General features: G+C 62.9%; 1 protein-coding gene across 3 annotated transcripts; it reads right to left on the bottom strand.

The window, feature by feature from the left end:
• Window positions 1–195: 195 nt before the first annotated feature.
• Window positions 196–21,732, bottom strand: ELMO3 (engulfment and cell motility 3). Of its 3 annotated transcripts, none has more exons than XM_044987831.1 (21): window positions 21,697–21,732; window positions 18,412–18,541; window positions 18,221–18,261; window positions 17,605–17,677; window positions 17,450–17,500; window positions 16,853–17,022; window positions 15,796–15,895; window positions 15,553–15,704; window positions 13,771–13,849; window positions 12,709–12,759; window positions 12,298–12,420; window positions 9,527–9,658; window positions 8,292–8,396; window positions 6,979–7,087; window positions 6,560–6,696; window positions 5,935–6,098; window positions 5,356–5,468; window positions 4,226–4,330; window positions 3,572–3,654; window positions 2,813–2,893; window positions 196–1,714 (listed from the first exon to the last, which is right to left on the bottom strand). In XM_044987831.1, exons 2-21 carry the CDS (start codon window positions 18,487–18,489, stop codon window positions 1,502–1,504), a joined length of 2,160 nt encoding a protein of 719 aa, XP_044843766.1. In that variant the 5' UTR covers window positions 18,490–18,541; window positions 21,697–21,732; the 3' UTR covers window positions 196–1,501. The 3 variants fall into 3 exon arrangements, with proteins under 3 accessions (XP_044843766.1, XP_044843765.1, XP_044843764.1); XM_044987830.1 differs by lacking the exon at window positions 21,697–21,732 and adding an exon at window positions 21,152–21,229; XM_044987829.1 differs by lacking the exon at window positions 21,697–21,732 and adding an exon at window positions 19,649–20,442.
• Window positions 21,733–23,272: the final 1,540 nt, after the last annotated feature.

The following is a 23,272-nucleotide window of genomic DNA, read 5'->3' as shown; positions in this document are numbered from 1 at the left end:
CGCTAATAAAAGCCTTGAATTCAACCAGCCCCCTGCCCTGTGCTGTTGTGCAATGCCCCAGCCCACCCTCTGCCAGCACTGCCTGGGGGGAGGGGGGGTCACTGCGTCTGCCCTCAACCAGGCTCCAGCCCAGGGAGCCCAGAGGAATCGAGCTGGAAACCCAACCCCCCCTTAAGAAGACAGGCCGTGGGTTTCTCCGTACAAGTGTTTATTGCCCCAATGCTGGGGGGTGGAAGGGATCTGTTCTCACCCTCTCCAGCCCCAGGGCAGGGGACAGTGCAGGTCCAGTGCTGAGACAATCAGGCAGGTTAGTCCCTTAGTATTATTACAGTCCCACGTATGGGGGCGGGAGGGCCTGGTGCCATGGGTCCCTCTCAGTAGAGGCACCAGGCCGGAGCGGGACAGAGCAGGGCGAGGGGCCAGGGACGCAGGCGGGCCGGTTAGTAAGTGCAGCATTCTGGCTGAGGGGTGCAGTGGGTCCTGGGGCGGGGGAGACGGTAGGAGGGGCGAGACAGACCGTGCTGGGCTGGGACCAGGGACGGCTCGGCTCCCCTCATGCAGCTTGAGCCACAGGTCGGGTGGGGGGCTGGCAGCCTGGCCAGGACTCCCAGTGTGCAGCCTTCAGCCCCGAGGTGCCCTCCCCTGCCCAGCATCCGCTCCCCCCAGCCAGGCAGGCTCGCAGGGGGGACCGGCAGCGACGCCCTTTCTTGTGCTGTGAGTCGCTCCGCCATTTGGCCCCAGCAGCTTTAACACCGCAGCCCCCAAACGCCCTCTTGTCCATAAAGAATAACGGGGGCTGCTGGCACCACGGCAACGCTCAGCTGGCCCTGCCCTGCAGCGTGACATCCTCGGGCGGTGCTGAATGTCAGCCAGGCCTCTGGCCGATGAGCCAGCAGCAGCGCGGGCCTCAGCAGGTACCGGGCCAGGGAGAGGCACCAGCCCCCCTGCCCAGGCTGTCACTTATCACTGTGTGTCCCGTGCCCAGAGAGCAGCAGGGGGAGCGCGGGGCAGCACAGGATCGTACCGGCTCAGGCGCCACCTTGGTGCACGTGGCGTGCCCAGGTGTCCCGTATCGTACCAGCGCAGCAGCTGAGGACTCCTGCGGGAGGGGGGCACCAGCCAAAGGCTCTGTCACCCCCCCAGGAGCAGGCTGCTGTGGGGAGCGGGGAGCCCCAGACCATCCCCATGGTGCAGTAACAGCAGCAGCACCAGTGCAGTGAGGGGCAGTGAGGCACTGGGGTGAGCCCCGCTCGGTCAGGGCAGCACGGGGAAGGGGCAGGCTCAGCCGCTCCCAGGACAAGGGGGGAAGGGATCATGGCCCAGGTCGGAGCCAGTCTCCTCACCCACCAGCCCTTCCCCCACTCGCTCTACTCCCAGCAAGAGGGGCCACGGGGGGGAGCCAGGTTTTCCCTTCCTCCCCCTGGCCCAGCCTTGCCGCTCGCAGGGCCGGGAGCTGGGGCTGGCTCAGAGAGCCAGAGCACCGTGGCCGGGGCGAAGGCCCTCACTGTTCGTGGGGGCTGAAGTCGTAGCAGAAGTTTAAATTGCTGGGGGGGCTGGGGACAGGGGGAGGGGCGTCGGGGATGGGAATGTTCTCCAGGTCCAGGAGGCGCAGCTTGAGCTCCATGGAGAGCAGGATGTCGAGCTCGCTCTGGGTTCGCTCGCTCGTCATCTCCCGGCCCAGCAGCACGTTCAGGCCGTCCGTCCACAGGCAGAACTGAGGGGCAACCGAAAGCTGGCCTCAGCCTCGGGGTAGTCGCTCCCGCCGCCTGAGCCGCCCTGCCTGCCTCCCGCCCACCCCAGCTGTGCCCCTCGCCCACGCGCTTCAGCCAGGTCAGGGGGCAGCAGCAGGCCGGGGGGCAGCTGGCTTTGTGCAGCCACAGCTCAGTCCCTGGCCCCCAGCATCTGTGCAGAGGTCTGACCCCCCGGCCCTTGGCTAGTGGCAAAGTCACACTGGTTCAACCTCAGTCCTGCATGGAGGGCTGCCAGCGGCGTGTAGTGTCTTCTCCAGGCAGGGACAGTGCTCACGCCTTGGTCCCCTCCCATGCCTGTCCCCCCATGCGCCCCCCTCGCTGCATTCATCTCTCCACCCAGTCCACCGTGCACCCTCCCCCTGTTCAGAGGCATCTGGCATCTCATACGCCTCCTCCTAACTCCACGTCCGTCCACCACACTCCCCTGCCATCCATCACCACACCTCTTCCTCCATCCCTTCCCGATGCAGGGCCAGGCCCATCTCCTCCCGGCCTGTGCCGTGTTCCCATCCCAATCTGATCCATGCCATGCACATCCCCCCCAATCGATCCTACAACACCCCTCGCCCTTGGATGCCTGTTCAAGCCCATCCCCAAGGGCCCTCACCTGTCCCAGGCTGAGGGAAACTAACTTCCCATTCATCCAGGCTGGTCTGTGAGCCTCTGAGGACGCCTGGGCAGTGAACTGCAGAACCTGCCTTCCCCAAGGCACAGCCACATCGACGTACAAAGGCTCGACTGCCTGCACCCCGGCAGTGGGGTGGGACTGCCCAGAGCGGCGTGGGCACTGCCGGCTCACCCAGAGAGTTACAGCTCAGACCACCGTGTCCGGGGAACAAGCTCTGGGCCATGTGCCCACCTTGCTTCCTGCTGTCTGTCCGCACGGACCCCACCAGCCCTGCCACGCACCCTCCACTCACAGGGTTTGCCAAGGGGAGCCGCCTCCCTCTTTCACAGATGGGGAAACAGACAAAGGGGCAGAGACTGCCCAGGTCACCCACCAAGCCAACGGCAGAGCCTGAGCTAGAACGCGGCCCGACGGGCCCCAGGCAGAGGCTCACCTCGTAGCGAGTGGGGGCGATGAAGTTCAGGTAGTACTCCTCCACGTCGTAGCTAATGGAGAAGGCCAGGTCCAGGACGTCCTGTGGGGAAACGCAGGCACGTCTCAATCTCTCGGCAGCCGGTCCTGGGTGCGGCCGCAGCGAGGGCAGGAAGGGCTGTGCAGCAGAGCACGGGGCCCGGGAAGGCAGCGGACAGGGCTGTACCCTGCGGTGACAGGTCACAGGGCTGGGCTGCCATGCCGGGACGCCGCCGTGCAGCAAGCTGGGGTGCTGTCTATTTGGCTGCCAAGTAATGCCCATGTAGACAAGCCCCTGGAGAGTTGCCAGACCTACACGTGGTGTCAGTGACTCCAAATCTCCAGGCAGGGAAATCCCGGGGCAAGGAGCCGGTGAACTCGCTGGGCCGTGGGGGAGCACCCAGCTGTGTTCGCTCTCAGCGCCTCTTTGCTGGGCTCTCATGCTCTGCCCTGTTCAGGTTCTACGCTGGGTCCTGCGCGGCTGGCCGGCCCGGGGGGTGCAAGACCCTGACGGTGGCCAATGCAGGGCAGCTGCTGGCCCTTCACCGCTGCCATTGCAGCATGTGCCTGCTCAGGTCCCTGCTCTCTCTGCCTTCCCTGGACCAGCGCAGGGGATAACTAGCAGAGGGAGGCATCAGGCAGCCCCACTCCCGGGACCCCACGGACAGACACATGCCTGTACAGAGCCCAGTGTGTGTGGGGGGGGGTGGAGTGAGTGGCCGGGCAGGGAGCAGCTGCTGACCTTGTTGTGTTTCCCGGAGCCCTTCTCCTTCATGTGCGGGCACTCCCTGCCAACCAGCAGCTCCTTGATGTCGGCCACGGGAACTGGGGGGACAGAGGCATGGCAGAGGCGCTCAGCAGAGCCCAGCATGCTCCCCCCACCCCCTGCCCCACAGCCCAAGCCCCTGCAGACTCGCCCCGAGGGAGCCCAGCACAGCTGTCTTGGCAAGACAAGCACAGGAGGAAAGGCAGCCCCCTTGGGGGCTGGGCAGGGCGGGTCCCATCTCTCTCAGTGCCCAAACCCCAGGAGCAGATGGGGACACTCTGCCCCTGCTCTCTAACAGAGACCAGCTGAAGCCCAAAAGCAGGACAGGTAATATCCCGTCTAGGCTGAGTGTTGGGATGAACGATGCCAGTTCTGGCCACTCCATAGTCGCTCTCTGGGAATCTTGCTAAATTCTTGGCCTCGGCAGCTTCCTGTGGCCATGAGTTCCACAGGCTAACCGCCCCGGGGGGAAGAGCATCGCTTGGAATTTCCCACCACTGTCACCAAGCGTCCCTTGCTCTGTGTTAGAGAGAGAACAGAAGCCCCCGATCGCCACTCCCCCATTTGTTACTCAGCACCCCGCGATCACATCCCCTCTGAGGGACGACCCCCCCCTTGGCTGTCACGTACTCTTCTCCGGCAGGCTCTCGATGGGGGGGCTCTGCACCCCCTGCTCCACGTCTCCGTAGTGCAGCACCTTGTGGTTGGGGGACAGGCGGCAGTACCACAGCTTATCTGGGACGGGAAGGGAGTGGCAGTCAGGGCCCCCAGCTCACCCACAGACGGACGTCTCCTCCTCCCCTAAGGGGTGTCTCTGTCCGAACCGTGTGCTCCTCCACACGTGCTGGCTTTCCCCCAGCCCTCAGTTTAAAAACACTTCTACGACCTTTTTAGTTTACAGGCCAGCAATCCGGTTCTGTTTTGGCTGAGCTGGAGCCCATCCTTCTGTATATGCTCCTCCTTCCTCAAAAGGTTCCCTGGTTGGTGGTAAATCTAAATCCCTCCTCCCTACACCGTCGTCTCATCCGCGCATTGAGACCCTGCAGTTCTGCCTGTCTAACCGGCCCTGCACATGGAACTGGAAGCATTTCAGATAATATTGCTATGGAGACCCTGGATTGTAATCTCTGACCTAGCAACCCAAAGTTGACCCCCAGGATCTCTCTCCTACCTTTCCCTGGGTCATCAGTAGCGACACGTACCCTGACCACCGGCTCCTCCCCAGCACTGCACGCAAGTCTGTCTAAATCCAGGAGTCTCAAGCGTTTTTTTGCTGGGACCCCTCTTTGGAAATATTTCAGGCTGCGATGACCTCCCCACACCAAGCCGCCCTTACTTCTGCACTGCTGCGGGGTATCCTCAGGGCGAGAGGACACCCTGGCGTCATCTGGAGGGAGGGTCCCAATTCTGGGATCGTTTCCCACCCTCCTGCTTGAACTTCTCCTACCCTGAGACTTAAATCCTCCTCAACAGCACAGGGGCTGCCAGCCCGGGGGTGGGACCGTCCCAGGGGGTCTCCTCACGGACCTCTCGGTCTCCCTTAGCTCCTCCAGTTCAGCCACGCCGGTCTCCCGAGTTTAGCGAACGTACGTCAGTGCCCTCTCTCTGCCCCCCGCAGGCGTGCCCACCCGGGGCACCTCGGACCCCTCCCCCACCACCTGAGGGACACTCCCCACTCCCCCCACAGTGCCAAGCGCCCCCTCCGTCCCCCGGGTGTCAGGGCCCAGCGCGCCAGGACATGGCACTGCCCCTGACCTCACCCTGTCTGCGGCGGCTGCTGATCTTGCGGAAGAGGGTCCCCTCGCAGAGCCGCAGGAGCCGCTGCTGGCGGATCAGCTCCAGGAGCTCGGGCTTGAGCCTTTCTCGCAGTTCCCTGGGGAGCGGGCGAGATGGGACATGGTCAGGTTCATCCCGAGCGCAGCGCTGAGCCCCAGCGGGCTGGCAGGGCTCCCCCGCCGGCGCTCGGAGCAGGAACCCTCCCCTCCCCCGCAGTGCTCAGCGCGGGGCCCCCGTCCCTCCCCTGCAGTGCTCAGTGCAGGGACCCCGCCCCGCCCCCGCAGCGCTCAGTGCAGGGACCCTGTCCCTCCCCTGCAGCGCTCGGCACAGGAACCCCGCCCCCGCCGGCGCTTGGAGCAGGGACCCCGCCCCCACAGCACTCAGTGCAGGGACCCCGCCCCGCCCCCGCAGTGCTCGGCACAGGGACCGCAGACCCCCCCCAATGCTCAGAGCAGGGCCCCAGACCTCCAAGGCCCCAACTGGCAGAGTAGGGGGCTCCCCCTGCAGCCCCTGATACAGAGCCAGGGTCCCTTTCCCTGTGCCCCGGCTCCGCTCCCACTCACAGCACGGGCACGGCCAGCGTCTCCTCCTGGTGCATCCGCTCCGTCTGCCGCAGTCTCAGGATCTCGCTGTAGTTAAGCGCGTTCACTCTGGTCTTGAACAGCTCCAGGGAGGTGGGTTTGAGGGACAGGGTCCGGGTGATCTGCTCCCGGACCACCTGCAGCACCTGCGGGCGCAAGGCATTGTCACGGGACCCCGCTTCACCGCCCCCCACACCTCCTGCGGGGCACACGGCCCCGTTCCACCGCCCCCCCCGCCCCCTGCGGGGGAAACAGCACCTTCCCGCCAGCATGGGTCCCCACTCCCCACGGCCCCATCCCGCCGGCACACACCCCCTGCGGCACCGTCCCGCCGGCATGGGACCCCGCTTCACCGCCCCCCACACCCACTGCAGGGCACACGGCACCGCCCCGCCAGCACGGAACCCCACTCCACAGCCCCTCCACCGGGGCACACAGCACCGCCCCGCCAGCATGGGACCCCGCTCCCCACCCCCTGCCGTGTGCCCCCGCACCCCACTCCCTGCAGGGCACACGGCACCATCCCGCTCCACAGTGCGGATCTGTCCAGATCCCATCTGCCCAGTGAGACCCTGGACACCCTGCTCCACGGCAGCGTGGGGCTCACCTTGTCGAAGTCCTCCTGGGTGGCACGCATCTCCTTCCAGGTCTTGTTCTGCAGCTGGATGCAGATACAGAAGAGCTCCTGGAAGAAGTGGTCCTGACCGAAGAACATGAGGTAGAAGGCCTGGGCCGTCTCCGAGCCTGAGGCAAGGAGGACACAATGGGACCAGGTTTCCCTGCTCTTTTGGAAAACCTCGACAACCAGGAAGTCCCGGAAATGGAGACCATGATGCCCGCAGGGTATGGCTGCACCCATCCCCCCCGCAGCCAGGACACCCACAAGGTTTCAGCTGTGCCCAACCCCTAACCCAGCCAGGATCTGTGATGCCCACCGGTTTCAGCTGCGCCCACCCTCTAACTCAGCCGGGCGTCGTGGGGCTCTGGACGGGCTACGTTAGCAGACGCCAGGGGCCGTGCACTCACATGGTTCCCCGACATGCAGGATCTCGCAGAGGGCCAGGGTGAGCTGGATGCTGCTCCGGGCAAACGGGCACTCGTGTTTATCGTCACGGCTGCTGTTCTCAAGGACAAACTGAGAGAGACAGGCCCCGTCACAGCTCCCCCAGGCAGGCAGAGCCGCCAAAGAGCTCTCCCAGGCAGGGGCGGCTCTGAGGGCTAGCGAGGGCAGTGACGGGTAGGGTCCGCGTACCCCCTCCAAGCCCAAAGGCTCCCACAGCTGCACCACGGTCAGGAAGCTCAGGGTTCGGGTGCCCCACAAAGGGATCCCGGCCCCCCGGGGCGGGCGGGTTAGAATTCAGTGGCAGCAAGAAATCAGTGAGAAAGCATCATGCCCCGAAGCAGCCCGGCTCGCTTGGGAACTGAAAGGAGACGCTGCCGGAGATGGGACGGGCAGACCAGTGCAAGGAGACCAGTCCCCGTCGGCATTTTTCAGGGACACAATGTTTTTACTGGCATCTCGGCCAGCTCCAGAGTCAGGGCGCTACGGTACCATCCATACTACGTCACCGCCCCCAGCGCCAGGCCTGCTCAGCGCCCGGGGGGACGCCGTGCTGCTATCAGGACCTGAGCTGCATTTATTTGTAGGTTTTTCAGACACACAGAAAGGACCCTTGTTCTCAGCTAGTCTGACCCCTGTGCAGCACAAAGCAGAGAACCCAGTGCTTTGCGTCAGGGAATTTGCCCGCGTTTCCCGCCCTGTGTGCTGATGAGCCCAGGCTCCTGAGCGCTCTTACTCCACGCGTGTGAAGATTTTTACACTATTCTATGTCGGCCAAACCAGAGACAGTTTTTAGCAGCCCTGAAATCCCCTCTGGTTCCCCAAGGGCCACAGGAAAGTTCAGCTGCCCAGCCTGCTTCAGCACGAGAGCGGGACAAAAACGCCGCCAATATCTGTACCCAAAGTGTAGTTGCTGCTTTCCTTGCACTCCAAAACAGCCTGGCTCAACACCCCCCTTCCCCGACCCCGCCAGCCTCAGGCAGGGACAAAGCAGCATGAACGTTGGCCGAACAGCTGAGGATGTTACGAATAACTGACAAAACGGCCTTAGGATAGGAAGGCCCAGGCAGACCTACTGCTAGGGGGCGCTGGCTCTCCAGCTACGAGAAATAAAGGCTCGTCTACACTGGAAAGTTAATTCAGATTAAGGTAAAGAGGGAATTTAAAGTGAACTAACAATTTCTGAATAGCGCCACGCGTAGGCAAACCCGGCGAGCTGGGAGAAACCTCCCAGGGCTGTGCCTGGGGCGCAGCTCGCGAGCCGGGAACACACACTCACTCTGCTATAGGCGCTGGGGCAGTGTCTGGAGAAGTAGACCATGTTGTCCAGGGCCAGCAGTCCCGGGGGCGCGCGGTGCAGGTCCTGGGCAGGGTTACTGTAGTTCTGGGAGGACACAAGTGGACGCAGCTTTCGTGACTGACCACAATGGCAAAGAGCCCCCAGCGCAAAGGAGAGGGCTGCCGTGGCGGATGCCGATACGCACAGTCGGTTCGTATCGGTCACTGTCCCACGGGCTCCCGGTGGCTCCACAGACCTCGCTGTGCCGCGCTGCGCGGTGGGGAACGAGGGGCTGAGATGGAGCCAGGCGGCTCAGTGAGAACCGAATGAGATTTCCACATCTCTTCGTGGGGACGCACAGCCTGGGCAGGACGCAGGCTGCCCAAGCCAGCAGCACGCACAGAAGCGAGGCCATCGGACATGGGGAGGAGCTGCCATTTGTACGTTCTCCTGCCTGCGCCGGGTGCCCAGGCTGGCCCCAGAGCCCCAGTCCCCCAGCACCTCTTGGCTGACGTGAAGGATCCTGCAATCTGACGTGGTGCAAGGCCACGGTCCAGGCAGGGGCTCTCCCCTGCCGGGGGGATGGAGCCAGGGCCAGAGCTGGGAGGGCGCTGCGGACGTGTCCCGTGGAAGGGGCAGGGAAGACGCAGCCCTAGGGAGCAGGGACAGTGGAGTCTGGAGAGGACAGTCCTGTCACTGCCTGGTCCAGGCCCAAGCCCACGCTCGAGGGGTGGGCACTGAGCCGCCCTCTAGAGGGGCTGGGGCCAGACCCTGTACCCAGGGGCAAGGGCTCGGGGAGAAGGACACGCTGCTGCTGGGCTCTCCAGGCGCCTTCTCACCCAGAGCAGGAAGGCGAGTTTTTAAACCCCTCTCCCTTTCCCAGCATGCACTGCTTCCTGCCCCCACCTTCCACCCGCACAGCGCCTCTCCGGAAGGGCCAAACCAGGGTGGGAGGGGGGAGGCCTTCCCTTAAGGGGCCAGCACACCCTGGTGCAATCCCGACGCTGCCAGAAGCCAAGCGCCGGTCGCGGTGCTCCTGCCAAGGCAAGAGAGGCGGGGGCTGCCGGGGGAGAACCAGCGCGTGCCTCACTTCTGCATGGCTCCTGCCTTCGCAAGACAGCCGCGACCCGCTCTTAGCTCCTCCTCGGCTGGCGGCGGGCAGGACATGACCCCTGCAGCTCTCGGGGCAGGGCGGTTCGGAGCCTGCCCCGCGGAAGGGCTGGGCGGCGACTCACCTGGAAGCCCAGCTTGCGGAAGTCGGTGACGCACACAGAGCGCCGGCGCTCCGCGCTGACGGTGCCGGCAGAAGGCTCGCTCTCCGACTCGAAGGCACTGTGACGCAGGAACTGGAGAAGCTCCCGTTGCTCCTGCAGAGAGAGCAGGGCCCGGCCGATGCCTCAGTCCAGCCCTAGCGAGGCCAGGAAAGGGCTGCCGCCCCGAGCCCCACCCCACAGGCAGAGCTCAGACCCTGCTGGGAAAGAAAGGGGCCCCACCAGGCCTCCCCGTCTAGTGCCCCTGGGACCACAGCCCCCGAGCTAGCAAACACCACCACCAGAGCTTTGCGGGGTCCCAACCCAGGAGAGGAGAGGGAGGCCCAGCTGAACAAGCCCATGGACGGCGGAGGGACCAGGCCGCCTGGTTCAGAGGTACAAGTACATAGGAACACAAGACTGGCCACATAGGGTCAGACCAAAGGTCCATCGAGCCCAGTGTCCTGTCTCCCGACAGTGGCCGACACCAGGTGCTTCCGAGGAAATGAACAGAACAGGGAATTATCAAGTGACATCTCATCATCCAGTCCCAGCATCTAGCAGAGGCTTAGGGACACCCCCCTCATCCTTAGCTAGTTCTTTTACGAACCCTGTTATAGACTCATAGACTTTAAGGTCAGAAGGGACCATTATGATCATCTAGTCTGACCTCCTGCACAATGCAGGCCACAGAATCTCACCCACCCACTCCTGTAACAAACCTGTGTCTGAGCCATTGAAGTCCTCAAATCATGGTTTAAAGACTTCAAGGTGCAGAGAATCCTCCAGCAAGTGACCCATGCCCCATGCTGCGGAGGAAGGCGAAAAACCTCCAGGGCCTCTGCCAATCTGCCCTGGAGGAAAATTCCTTCCCAACCCCAAATATGGCGATCAGCTAAACCCTGAGCATGTGGGCAAGACTCACCCGCCAGCACCCAGGAAAGAATTCTCTGTAGTCACTCAGATCCCACCCCAACATCCCATCACAGGTTGACTGTGCGTTGTGTGGAGAAGTCCTTCCTTTTGTTTGTTTTAAACCTGCTGCCTGTTAATTTCATTGGGTGACCCCTGGTTCTTGTCTTGTGTGAAGGGGTAAATAACACTTCCCTAGTCACTTTCTCCACATCAGCCATGATTTTAGAGATCTCCATCATATCCCCCCCCAGTCGTCTCTTTTCTGAGCCGAACAGTCCCAGTCTTGTTCATCTTTCCTCGTACGGAAGCTGCTCCATCCCCCACATGGTTTGCGCTGCCCATCTCTGCACCTTTCCAGCTGTAATTCTCTCTTCTGAGATGGGTTCCACCCCAGGAGCTGAGCCGAGCCCTTGGAAAGGCCGGTTCCAGCTGTGGGTGCTGAGCACCCAAACGCAGCCCTAAGCGACCTGGGCACCCCTGGGACAGCACCGCCCTGCCTCCCTCCACCAGCAGGGGGCGGTAGCGCCATCCCCTCCAGCCAACTCTCAGCAGGACTGGAAGCAGAAGAGCAGTGTAATGGCAGAGCGGCTGGCGCCATGGGGGGCTCAGCTCTCTGGGGCAGGGGCAGGAAAGGTGGGAGGGGGACTGTGACGTTATTGATATAAATTGGGACCATATAGAACATGGGTTGCAACCAAGGTCCTGTAGTGGCACCAAACCTTAGGTAAAAGGGGTCATCTAAGGTGTCTAAGACCAGGTTATGGGTTGCTGGTTATGATTATGCTGTCTGTATGTCTGTGTATCATTTTGTAGTTGAAGTTATAAGTATTCGCTCTGTACTGTCTGTATTTTGTATTATGCTCTGCCTCTGGGAAGTGTCCCAGACAAGCTGATGTTAGCCCTGCATAGCTGGCTTGATGGCCCATTAAGGGCCATCAGCTACACAATTGACCCATGGAGAGAAGGCAGACACGCCTTGTGACTCAGCAAAGTATGCAGAAACTTGTCCATGTGACTGCAAACTCCATTTTTGCTGTAATTTTCCACCGTGAGGACAAAGGGATTCTTACACCTGGAAAAGTCTATATAAGGCTGATGCATCATCTCCATCTTGTCTTCAATCCTGCTTCTGACCTCTGGAGGGACTTTGCTACAAACTGAAGCTCTACACAAGGGACTGAATGACCCATCCCAGTGGGGGGTGTTCCAGAGACTTAATTTGAACCTGCAGTTTACTCCAGCACTGCTGCAAGCCTGAACTAAGAACTTTGCCATTACTGTATGTAATTGATTCCATTTAACCAATTCTACCTCTCATCTCTACCTTTTTCCCTTTGTAAATAAACCTTTAGATTTTAGATTCTAAAGGATTGGCAACAGCGTGATTTGTGGTAAGATCTGATGTGTATATTGACCTGGGTCTGGGGCTTGGTCCTTTGGGATCGAGGGAACCTTTTTCTTTTATTGGGGTGTTGGTTTTCATAACCATTCATCCCCAGGACGAGTGCACTGGTGGTGATGCTGGGAGACTGGAGTGTCTAAGGAAATTGCTTGTGTGACTTGTGGTTAGCCAGTGGGGTGAGACCAAAGTCCTTTTTGTCTGGCTGGTTTGGTTTGCCTTAGAGGTGGAAAAACCCCAGCCTAGGGCTGTGACTGCCCAGTTTGAGCAATTGGTCCTGATTTGGCACTCTCAGTTGGGTCCCGCCAGAATCGCTCCGTCACAGGGACACTTTGCGGAAGAGTCCCGGGGAGGAGAGCGCCCAGGGCAGACCCAGGAGAGGGGGAGAGAGCTCACCCGACAGGCCCGCGCGGGGGATAAGGGGGAGAAGAGCCCGGCAGACCTGCGAGAAGGGGTCCATGGGGGTCCGCATCCTCCGCTCCAGCAGGTTGAGGGTGATGGACTGCAGCACGTAGAGATAATGGGCCATCTCATCCCCCATCGGCTCCGAGGCGTGGATAATGCTCTGCGGGAACCCCCAAAGGCCGTCACTGACCCCAGCCTGAGCCCAGCTTTCCGAGAGCTGCTGGGGCCAGCACTGGCCAGACGCAGCTGCAGGCCCCCAGGTGCCAGGGCGGGGAGCGGGAGGGCACAGCCGCACTGGCAGGAGGAAGCGGGAGAAGGGGACAGAAGTGCTGCAGGCGGCGCCTCTGGGCGCACAGACCCCTGGCTTAGGGGTCGGGCAGCCCAGCCGCAAGGGGGCAGAGCACAGGGGCAGGGAGGGGCGTGAGGCAGGAGCTCTCTGCATCCTCACCTTGTGAATGAACTGCCGGATGCTCCTCTCGCCCAGATAGCCCATCATGTCCTAGGAAGGGAGAGAGCTGGTGAGACGCGCGGCTCCCAGCCCAGCCTCGCCCGCTGCACCGAGCTCCCCGCAGCCGCCGGCCAGCTGCCTCCAGCAGCCTCTCTCCCCACCAACCCAGCGGGCGAGGCCAGCTGCCCAGGCAGGGCGGGGGGAGGGGGGGAACAGCCACACGGGCGTGCAGGGAACGCAAGGATCTAGCGCCCGGGCGCCTCCTGCTCAGGGGGGGAGTCCAGAGAGCGGAGGGTGGGCACGGGGCAGGCAGCCCAGGCCTGACCCTGCGGGTGCTGGCTCTGGCTCTGCGGGGCTCTGCGGGCGATAAAGCAGCTGGCCAGTCAGTCCCTGCCACGTTCTCGGTGCCGCGCAGGGCAACGGAAGTGCCGCTGTTCGAAGGGGAGAGGTGGGGCAGGCAGAGCAAAGGCCCATGCCCAGCTGCCCTGGTCTGCCCCTCGGCCACACACGGCTCCTTCCGCAGCAGCCGGGGGGGAGCAGGGCCGTGGTGCTGGGAGCTCAGTGCGACTCAGCAGGATGCTCCAGGCAAGCAGCCAGCGCCCCGGCTGCAATCGGCCGTGGAGCCAGCCGGAGCCCTAGTGCAGACAGGCACCAGCTGCTGCTGTTAGGCCCTGCGTCTTCCCGACCTGCCCGAGGGGGGTTGGACACCAGGGTAGTTAGAACGCTGGCCCGTCTCTACGCCAGGGCTCCGGCATCGCCCCCTCCCGGGAGCTGAGCTGGCGCTAGCAGCATTGGGACATTCCTAGGCAAAGCGCCTCATGGAGCAGCCCAGCAGGGCGACACCCCTGGCAGGCAGGCAGCAAGCCGGGCCTGGCACAGCTCCCCTGACCTGACCACTGTCTTTTCCAACATGGACAGGCAGCCCCCGTCCTCCCCTGCCCCAGCCCCAAACAGCCCTTCCCAGAGGGCTCGCAGCCCAGTGACTGCCCCCCAGACTGCATTCCTCTTCGCCCCCAGCCCCACAGTGAGCCCCGGGGCATGGCCAGCGCTGGGGGACCTTACCCTCCTCTCCGCGTCGCTGGCATTCAGCAGCAGGGCGATGAGCAGCGCCATGGCTTTGAGCTGCAGCTGCTGGTTGGTCCTAGGGGCAAGGAAACGAACCACTAGCGTGACTAGCCCGGAGGGTGGGCCTGAGCCGCCCTCTCCCAGCTCATCTCCCAGCCCGGCTGTCCCCACCAGCCCCATGCAACCGGGCTGCACACAGCTGGCAGCTCCCAGCGGGGAAGCCGGCCGGAGGCATCTGCGAGCCAGGTACAGATCAGGGGATGTTCCACTGGCGCCCGGTGCCAGGGCACAGCGGGCACCATAAGGGCAGCGGGCTCCCTGCAGAGAGTGGGCACGAAGAGACTGAAGGGCATTCAGGGGCCAGGAGAGAGAACTGGGGTGGGGAAGGCCAGGGCACGACCCAGCCGACAGTGCAGGGAGAAGGGGGCCTGGGGCGGGCAGGGGAGGCGACCGCCTGCATTTGACAGGCTGTGCGTCAGCAGACGGGCCCCGAGCGCCTGCGCCACGCTGGCAGGGCTTATACCCAGGCAGGAGGGGGAGCTCCCCGCACCCTGACGCTAGGGCATGAACTTCCTGCCGCCCAGCCAGGCAGACGGGGGCCGTTCCAGAACCGGCGAGGGACAGCAGGGCAAGGAGCTGTCACGTCTGCCCCCTCGGCCCGTGTCGGGGGAGGCTGGCCGGGCTCACCGGGGGCAGGAGAGGGCGATGCCACGCGCCCAGCGTTCCCAGAGCCGCATGGAGTCGAGCTGGCCGGGGCAGGAGTGGAGAAAAGAGGATAAAGGAGAAACCAGAGAGTGTTCGCTACAGACCCGGCCGGACCAAGGGCAGGAACAAGTCAGGACCAGCTCGGGTTGCTGGGACCCCCAGACTCTGCTCTCCTGGGGGGCTGTAACTGCCTAGAGTCTGCGGCTCATTTCAGAGCTGGCACACGGCTCCCCCAGCTCAGATCCCCCCGAGATCGGCCAGGGGTGCAGTTCCAACAGCACCCCGATGCTGAGTGTGTTCCTGGCGCCAGAGAGTCCGCGGGAGAGCGCAAGCCGGCGAGCGGCAGTGCTGAGGGACCTTGCAATGAGCACACCCAGCAAAGGAGTGAGGGTCTGCGATGTGCCGGAGCAGAGGGGCAAACAGGCCCGCCTGTCTCTAACTGGCTACAGTGCACGCGCAGCCGGCATGCGGGGGGCTACCGGGGAGCTCGTTCCCAGCCGGAGCTAGATGGGAAGCCTGGAGAAGCAGCAAAACTCCGGGGGGGGGCGACACGGAGCGAGCCAGGCGGACGGAGATATAGAACTACACGTAGCTAAGCCGGGACGCGGTGACCAAACACCCGAGGGGCGAGTCCCCGCGAGGGAGGGGGGTTAGAGAGCAGCATTGCCGGCCGTAGCCCAGCGGGCTGTGCTGAGATCATAGTGGAGAAGGAAGGCGGAGGTGCAGGGAACTGGAGTAGGCTGCGGATTGCTCTCCCCAGGGAAGCGGGGCAGGCCGAGGAGATGGAGGCCGGCAGAGGCAGGATGGGATCATGGGGACTCATAGGTGCCAGCTCCATAGTCAGCAACCACCCACCGATCAGCTGTTCGGCAGGCCCCACCCATCAGCTCCTCCCCCTCCACCCAGCACCTCCCGCCCACTGCCAATCAGCTGTTCGGTGGCGGGTAGGAGGCACTGGGGGGAAGGAGCACGGCTGGGAAGAGGCAGGGCAGGGGCGGAGCCTCGGGGGAGGGGCGGGGCCTCAGGGCCAAGCAGGGGTGAACACTGAAAGTCGGCGCCTGGGGCTGTACTTACACCTGCAGGTGGGCGAGGAGGCGATCCAGGGTCACTTCACGTTTGACCAGCTCAAAGAGGGGGCGGCTGCTCGGGACCATGTTCTCCAGGATGGACAGAGAGAGCTGCTGGACGGAGGCGTCCATCCCACCCGTGTTGACGTACCTCACTATCTGTAACAACGGGAGCAACGGGAGGTCAGAGACGCCGAGCTCAGCCGCCACGGCACGGCGGGGGGCGCAAAGGCCCCAGGGAGGCACCTACTTTTTTGATGAAGGCCGGACTCAGCGTCTCCCAGGAGACAAAATCGTGCTCCATCAGCTCCATGAAGGCCTTCAGGGTGTGAGCTAGAATCTCCCCTACACTGGAGCAACAGAACAGCAAACATGGTGAGAGGGGGCCCGGGAACCCCACAGAAACGCCGCTCGATAGGCCGGGGCAGCAGGGACAAAGCCACCCAGACACCACAGCGATGGGCACATTAGAAACACCTAGAGAGACAGAAAACAGGGAGAGGGCGAGAGAAAGAGACAGGAGATGAGCAACGGAGAGAGAACACTTGGTACAAGAAATCAGCCTCTGGCTTAGCCCAAGGAGGAGTTTGGAGACCCGGAAAGCGCCAAGGACACAGGACGTTAAGGTTGCACAGTTAAGCATACAAGCGTCAAGGAAAGCCAGGGTAACCCCTGAATTCTGCTGCCTCGGGCACATGCTCTACAATGGAGTCTAACGACACGCACATGCAGCGCTGCCAGACAAGACGACACCCAGCGTGGAGCCAGGAAAGTGCAGGCTGCCCGGCCGGGCCCCAGGGAACACTGACACCTGCTGAAAGAAAAGCCGAGACGGAGGAAGAAGCCGAAGAGCTACGTCTGTCTGGCCTGGCCAAGCAATGACAGAGAGGGACACGGCGAATATCCGGTGGGGGGGGCGGTCACACTGAAGGAGGGTGAGGGATCAGTTAGGGGGGTACACGTGGGAGGCCGTGACTAGAGCAATGGGGCGCAGAACAATGCAGGATGATCATCAGGAGATTTCCTGGCCGTGAGATCCAGTCTCCCCAGGGGAGGGATGGAACATCTGGGATGGACAAACCTACCAGGGGCAAGTCCCGCCCTGCCAGGGCCCCAGGCGGAGGCTAGACTTCCAGAGCACAAGGGTGCATGCACTGCATGCAGAGCGCGTACTGCAAAGGCATCCTACCTCCCCTGGCTGCACAGCCTCGCAGGGGAGGGGGCTGGGGAGAGGACAAGCCAGGCCCGTGGGTACGTGGGGGCAGACAGGGGAACTCATCGGCTGTTGGGAGGGGCGACTCACTCACTCGTTCCCCTCTTCCACAATGAGGAAGAGCTGTTTCAGGCCGTTCCTATTGATGAACTCCTGGGCAAAGGTGATGTCTCGGGAGAGGTTCGCCAGCTTCTTCAGGGAGTCTGCCTTCACGTCCAGGTTGTGACTCCGGATCCCGCTGTGCAGCCGCTCTGCCTCCTGATCCTGCCAGACCAGCGTCAGACCACCACATGAGACCAGGAACAGCAAGAGGGGACATCAGGGACTGGGAATCCCAACAGGGTGAGGGGGGAAATTGGGCCAGGACAATCCCATAGGGAGAGACTGGGTGAAGAGGTTACACTACAGAGGGGTCAGGCCAGAGCAGTCCCACGGCGGGAGCTGAAACGGGAAGCGGGACCTGAGCAATAGCAACACTGCTTGGCACCAGGGATCTCAAAGCACTTTACAGACACTAGTCAAACCTCAAATCCCCCTGGAATTGTACTGAGACAGGTCCAGTATCCTTATCCCCACGTTACTGCTGGGGAAACCGAGGCACGGGGGATCGACGGCGAGTCAGCGGCAGGAGCCGTGTCTAGCTCTGACTCTCCAGTCACAAAGCGGGCAGGAGGAGACGGGCGGGACGTACCGGAGAAGTGGTCAGCCGCAGAATGCTCCCATTCTTAATCTCCGCACGGTTCTACAAGGAGACAGACAAGGACACGGGATGAAGAATCTGTAGGTCGGAACCGGCCAGCGGGCTCCGGGAGCCAGCGAGGGCCTCGCACGCTGCCAGCCACTCACCGACTCGGTGATGTACGTCTGCTGCCCGTCCACGTACTGCAGGGCGTAGTGCTCGGCGTTGCCCAGGTTCCACCTGCAGCGGGAGAGAGAGTCAGGTCCCCCCCTCCCGCCCAGGCTCGCTGCCTGCCGGCTGCCCGGCGTGCCACACGGCTGGGCCGAGGGCAGGGCACACGCTCTGGGTGGGGAGCAGAGGGGCCAGCCAAAGAGCTGGGGGAGGGGCGAGACGGCCCCCAAAGGGCCTGCTCATTCTCAGAGATGGTCCCCAACAGAGGCGGAGTAAGAGTTATTGGGGCCCTTCACACCACCGCCCCCGCCAGGGCCCTGCCCCCTGCTCCTCCCTTTCCCCCAAGGCTCCACCCCCCTGGCCTGGCCAGAAACTGGGGCTGGGGTCAGAGCTGCCCAGAGAGCCTGGGCCACCGTGGGGAGCCCTGGACTCTCCATCTGCCCTGGCGGTGCACCCTGGGGGGCAGGGACATGGGCCAGGGGCTGCTCTCGAACACCCGGGTCCTCCCCCCAGGGCAAGTGGAGGGCCACGGACTCCCCACAGCTGCCCAGGCGGCTTTTACCACAGCCCCCAAACTGCCACGGCTAGAGAGCAGCCAGGAGAGTTACTCACACGTCACAAACCTCCTTCACAACCGCAGCCAGGGGCTTGGTCTGAAAACAAAGAGAAACAGCGTGTGGGGAGCATGGCCCGGGCGTCGCCCCCCGGCACAGAACCGAGCACACAGCACGAGACACAGCCCTGCCCTGCCCTGCCAGCCCCTCCGCCATGCCAGCTGGGCCTTCCAGGAGGCAGGATGTTACCTGGTTGAGTTCGATGAGCTGCGGGATGGCTCCCATCATCTGAATGGCGATTTTCACCACGTCTTTGGGGGGCGCCATGGTCCCGGTTCTCCGGCTCCTGCGCGGAACCTTCCCCGCCCCACAGCAACTCCTGAAAGAGAAAGGGGGGGGGTCACTCAGTCGCGACGACCGCTCAGAAGTCACCCGCCTGCATCACGCTCGTGGGACTGGCACGCCCTCGAGTGCGCCAGGTGGCACCACGCCCACCACTGGGAATGCACCTGGGCACGGGGACGATGAACAAGGGCTTAATGAATGCACCACAGAATTACAGTCCTCCAGGGGCCCCCCACACTGGGCAGGAGACCAGCAGGATCCCAGGCAGATGGGAGCAGCCACGAGCCATCAGCACACGGGGCACCAGCAGCGCTCCACGCGGAAGCCGACGCTAAGGGCCAGCAGGTGCCGTTACGGCCGGGGGCACAGCCTGAAAACCCCACTCAGCCAAGGGGAGGAGAACGCTCTCTCGGGCGCAATCCAAGCCTGTGTTGGATCACGCAGGAGCACAGCGCTTCTGTCGGCACCGTTACCGTTGGTCAGGGAGGCAAGTCACGACGCCGGCAGAAACACCCTTTCCATGGACGTGTGCTGTGCCTAGGGGGCCTTTTTCGGCATCAGCTCAGTAATGTAAACACGTCTCCGTCTCCCCCGCCTCAGCTGGGGCTGAGAGAGGCCACAAGCTGCAGCCCCGTAGAAACTGACCCTCAAGCAGCCGGTCAGTTTCATTCAGAGGCCACTTGGGAAAGCTGCCGGCAGGCCCCAGAACCTGCTGGCAGTGGCAGGGAACTCAAAGAGAGGCTGGAGAAGGGGTAAAGCAGCAGAAAAGGCAGCAGCCAGAGAAAGGGCAGAGAACTGCCCTGATCAGAGCTCCCCCCAGCTCTGCCATCACCCTGCAGCCAGCAGAGTTAGTCAGCGGCTCAGCAGGGCTCTGGTAACACCTCCAAGGGGTAGGAGAGGCTGGTAGGATTTGATAGGGGGTGAGAGAGAGAGAGAAAATACCTGGAAGGTAGGAGTGGGAAGGGAGGAGACAGAGAAAGAGAAAAGAGGAAGCCGGCTCTGAAGACTGCAAGAAGAGAGATCCCCCGGCTATTTCAGGAAAGAGAAAGAAAAAGCGGAGGGCAGCCAGGAAGGGGAAAAAGGAAGAGCGACAGCAAAAGCGAACCCACGACGACTGTCAAGCGGGGCTTGGCAAACCCACACCGCTGGTCGTTTCCCTGCGAACCGGCGAGCGATGGGTTCCATACGTGGGGTTTGCCCAGCTAGCAGAATCCTCTCCAGCAAAGAGCCCGTTAGCGTAGGTCTACACAGCTAAAAGTCCCACGGCTCGGCCGCACCTGGGCCAGGCTCGCAAGGCTCAGGAGGTGGAGCTAACATTTGCTGTGCAGTGGTTCCAGCTCAGGCCGGCCCATTGCAGGCCCTAAGCAGGAATATCCCCCCCCCCCCCCAAAAGCAAATGGGGGCTCCCTGGAGCTGCTCGGGGCCCTAAGCAATTGCTTAGTCTGCTTATTCCTAGCGGCAGCTTTGCCCTCCACGCTCGCAGGGTCCCAGAGCGCCAGCTGAAGCATCTACACAGCTGAGCCGGGGCCAGCGGCGGGTTCCTTGTCCCTGTGCAGACACACCCAGCGGTGTTTAAATCGACTGAGCACAAGCCGGCGGATGCCGAGCAGCCAGCCTGAGGAGGGGGTTAGAGTTAGGGGTTTTTTTTTTTAATCCTCCCACACGGTCAGAGCGCCCGCCAACATTCGCCATGTGTTTCGGGCTCTTGCTGGCGTGTCCAGGCTTCCGAGCGGATGGGTGATGGATGTGGCTTCTTTTTCTGCAGCGTTCTGCGTAACGGCGCCCGCGTTGTCTCCTCCCCGGTGGTGGCTGTATTATCCTGACAGCATGGCCTAAACGTGCCCATTGTCGGCCTCGCACCACGCCGGCTGCGGTAGGTTGGGTTGTTCTCCTTCGAGCGTCTGGTGGGGCCAGACACGCTCTGCAGAGAGCTCTGCCGCTCACCTTTCGGAGCGAGTTACGGCTCTGGTTGAATAACTGGTATGTTCGCAATGCAGAGCACGACCGCAGCGGGCAGGGACAGGGCACCGCAGGAACGGGTCACGGGGCTGACAGGCCCAGCTAGCTCCAACCCCTGGCTGGGAGCGTACGGCTGGCACAGAGCCAGGCTGAACCTGCCAGAGCATGTGTGCCCTGGGCCGGGCAGAGCCAGGCAGGGTAACCGAGCCTCGGGCTGCCAGCTCAGCTACACCCACCAACCCCGACAGGGAGAGGAGCGGAGGGGACACGGACCCGCCATGGAGCAGGGAGCCGGAGGGAAGGAACAGCTGGTGTGCCCGATGCCAAGGGCCACCCGGCCCAGCCCAGCCCACCCCTGGGACCTAGCAGCCGGCCCACCCCCACCCCTAGGGCCATAACACCCGGCCGACTCCTGGGACCTAGCACCCACCATAGCACCCAGGCCACCCCCAGCCCTGGGGACATAGCACCTGGGCCACCCCCGGCCTCCATGGGGCACCCCTGGGACCTTAGCACCCAGGCCACCCCCACCCCTGGGACCTAGCGCCCGGGCCGCCCCTGGCCTCCATGGGGCACCCCAGGGAGCCACCGCACCCCTGGGACCATCACACCCCTGGGACCTAGCACCCGGCCCACCCCCACGGGCGCCCGGGGCAGGGCTCTGGGGCCGGCCCGCCGCACTCACCGGCCCGGGGACCTCGCGGAGCCGCCGCCGCCGCCTGCAGTTCCGGGTCGGGGCCGCGGGTCTCCGCCCTCGGGGCGGGGCGGGGCGGGGCGGGGCGGGGCGCGCTCGGCGGGAGGGACCCGGGGAGCCGAGCCCGGCCGCGCTCTGCTGTGGGGGCGGGGTCCGGGGCCGGCGTTGGGGGGACCCGGGGGGGGTTACCCCAGTTCCGGACACTGAGCCGCCGGCAGCGGCTACAGAACTAGGGGGCGGGGCAGGACCCCCCCGCAGGAGGTGCCGCTCCGCCCCCCGGGCAGCCCCGCGCCGGGAGCCCCTGGAGCCGCTCGCACACCCCGGCCAGGCCCGGCTCCCCGCCCCGGGCGGCCCCGAGCCTCGGCAGAGGGGCGGCCGGGCGCAGCGCTGAACCACCATCGCCGCGGGCGTTACCTCGCCCGTCGCTTCAGCCCCTGACCGGCCCGGCCGGAACAGCGGGACTCCCGGCTTGTGACAGGCGCCTAAGCCCCTTGGGTGTCCGCGGGCCAGCGCGCTGCCGGGAAGCCCGGCCTCACCCTGTGTGCCGGACAAGCGGGGCCAGTCCCCCGGTATGGAGCTGGGGCGCTCAGCCGTGGGGCGAGCTCCGGGGGGCTCAGCGGGGCGAGGCATGACCGCACCCCCTGCTCTCGCCCTAGCTTCGGCACGCCCAGCTCGCTGGGTTAGTCCAGCCAGGGTGACCAGCTGTCCCGATTTTGGGCTCTTTTTCTTATAGAGGCTCCTATTACCCCCCACCCCCGTCCTGATTTTTCACAGGTGCTGTCTGGTCACCCTAAGTCCAGCACTGCCTACGCACAGGGCAACGTGCATCTTTAATGCTACGTTTTCCTTTGCTTTTTCCAATATCGAAGTTTAGTCTCTGGGATCATGTGACTTTAAGGCTGACTGAGTTCCCCTGTTCCTCTCTAAACTCCGGTTTCCTTTGATCCACCGATGTCACCTTTCCCTCCAGCAGCACCCCCAGCTTTTGCACAGCCTCACGGGTGCACAAACTTTGGGTCTCAAATATTCACTAAAGGCAGGGCCGGCTCCCGGCACCAGCGGAGGAAGCAGGTGCTAAGGGGCGGCATTCTGACCATTCTTGGGGTGACACAGTCCGAGCAGCTTTTTTTGGGGGGGGGCCTTAGGGCAGCAAAAATGATAAAGCCAGCCCTGCCTAAAGGGCCCTATATTATCTTATATGACATGCTTCTCAATGGCAAATTTCTACTGTAATTATTACTATAGATATACAACCCCACACTAGAGTAACCACAAGACCGCAAATCTCAGGAGCTGTGCACCTGAAATGAAAGTAATTAAATGAAATAAATACATTTTGGGTTCCTGTACTTTGCCCTTTTGTTTCTGAGCCTGTAGGCTGCACGAGCTTTCGTCGTTCTGTTACCTCGCCCAAGGAATCCATCTCTCCAATAGGGGTGGAGTCCTCTAATACTGTTCTAGATTCTAGTAATGCGAGTCCTTCTCTTCCCCCCGGGAATTCAAAATGTATTAAAAATCCGTATTTCTGTAAGTAATCCCCATCTTGCCGACACTGACGCATACACAAATGCCTCTGATTGTCCAGCTGTTTCTTAAAAACAATGAGGAGTCCGGTGGCACCTCAAAGACTAACAGATTTACTTGGGCATAAGCTTCCGTGGGTAAAACCCACATCTCTGCTGCAGATCTCCATGCATCCTGGGGCAGCCCTCACACATAGCCCAAGCCCTGGCTGCCTCATGGGCTGGTCTGGGGCTCAGTCCTCCCCCCCTACCCCCCCCCCAGGGAAAGGCCATGGCGGGGGGTGCTTGCCCCAGCCCCCTACGGCAGCAGGACTAGTTCCAAGTCAGGACCCTCTTTTTTCATGGCCACCTGCTCCCGCTGCCCAGCGCTCAGGCCTAGTCAGGAGAAGGGGGCCCAGGTCTGCTCTCAGCTCGGAAGGGAGGGTGGATCCATACCCAGCTGTTACCTGCACACGGCTCTTCAGCATAAAGCAGGCCAGTGAGCTCTGGCTTCAACTGGTTAAGAGCCAGGAGCCGCTAAACCCAGATAAGCTGCTCTAAAACGCATGGTTTCGAGCCCCCTCCCCCTGCCCTCACAGCCAGGCACAGA

The sequence above is a fragment of the Mauremys mutica genome, chromosome 14, assembly GCF_020497125.1.
Source record: "Mauremys mutica isolate MM-2020 ecotype Southern chromosome 14, ASM2049712v1, whole genome shotgun sequence".
NCBI classification, from domain to species: domain Eukaryota; kingdom Metazoa; phylum Chordata; order Testudines; family Geoemydidae; genus Mauremys; species Mauremys mutica.
The sequence above is the reverse complement of the archived record's forward strand: the minus strand, read 5'-3'. Positions and strand labels throughout refer to the sequence as shown.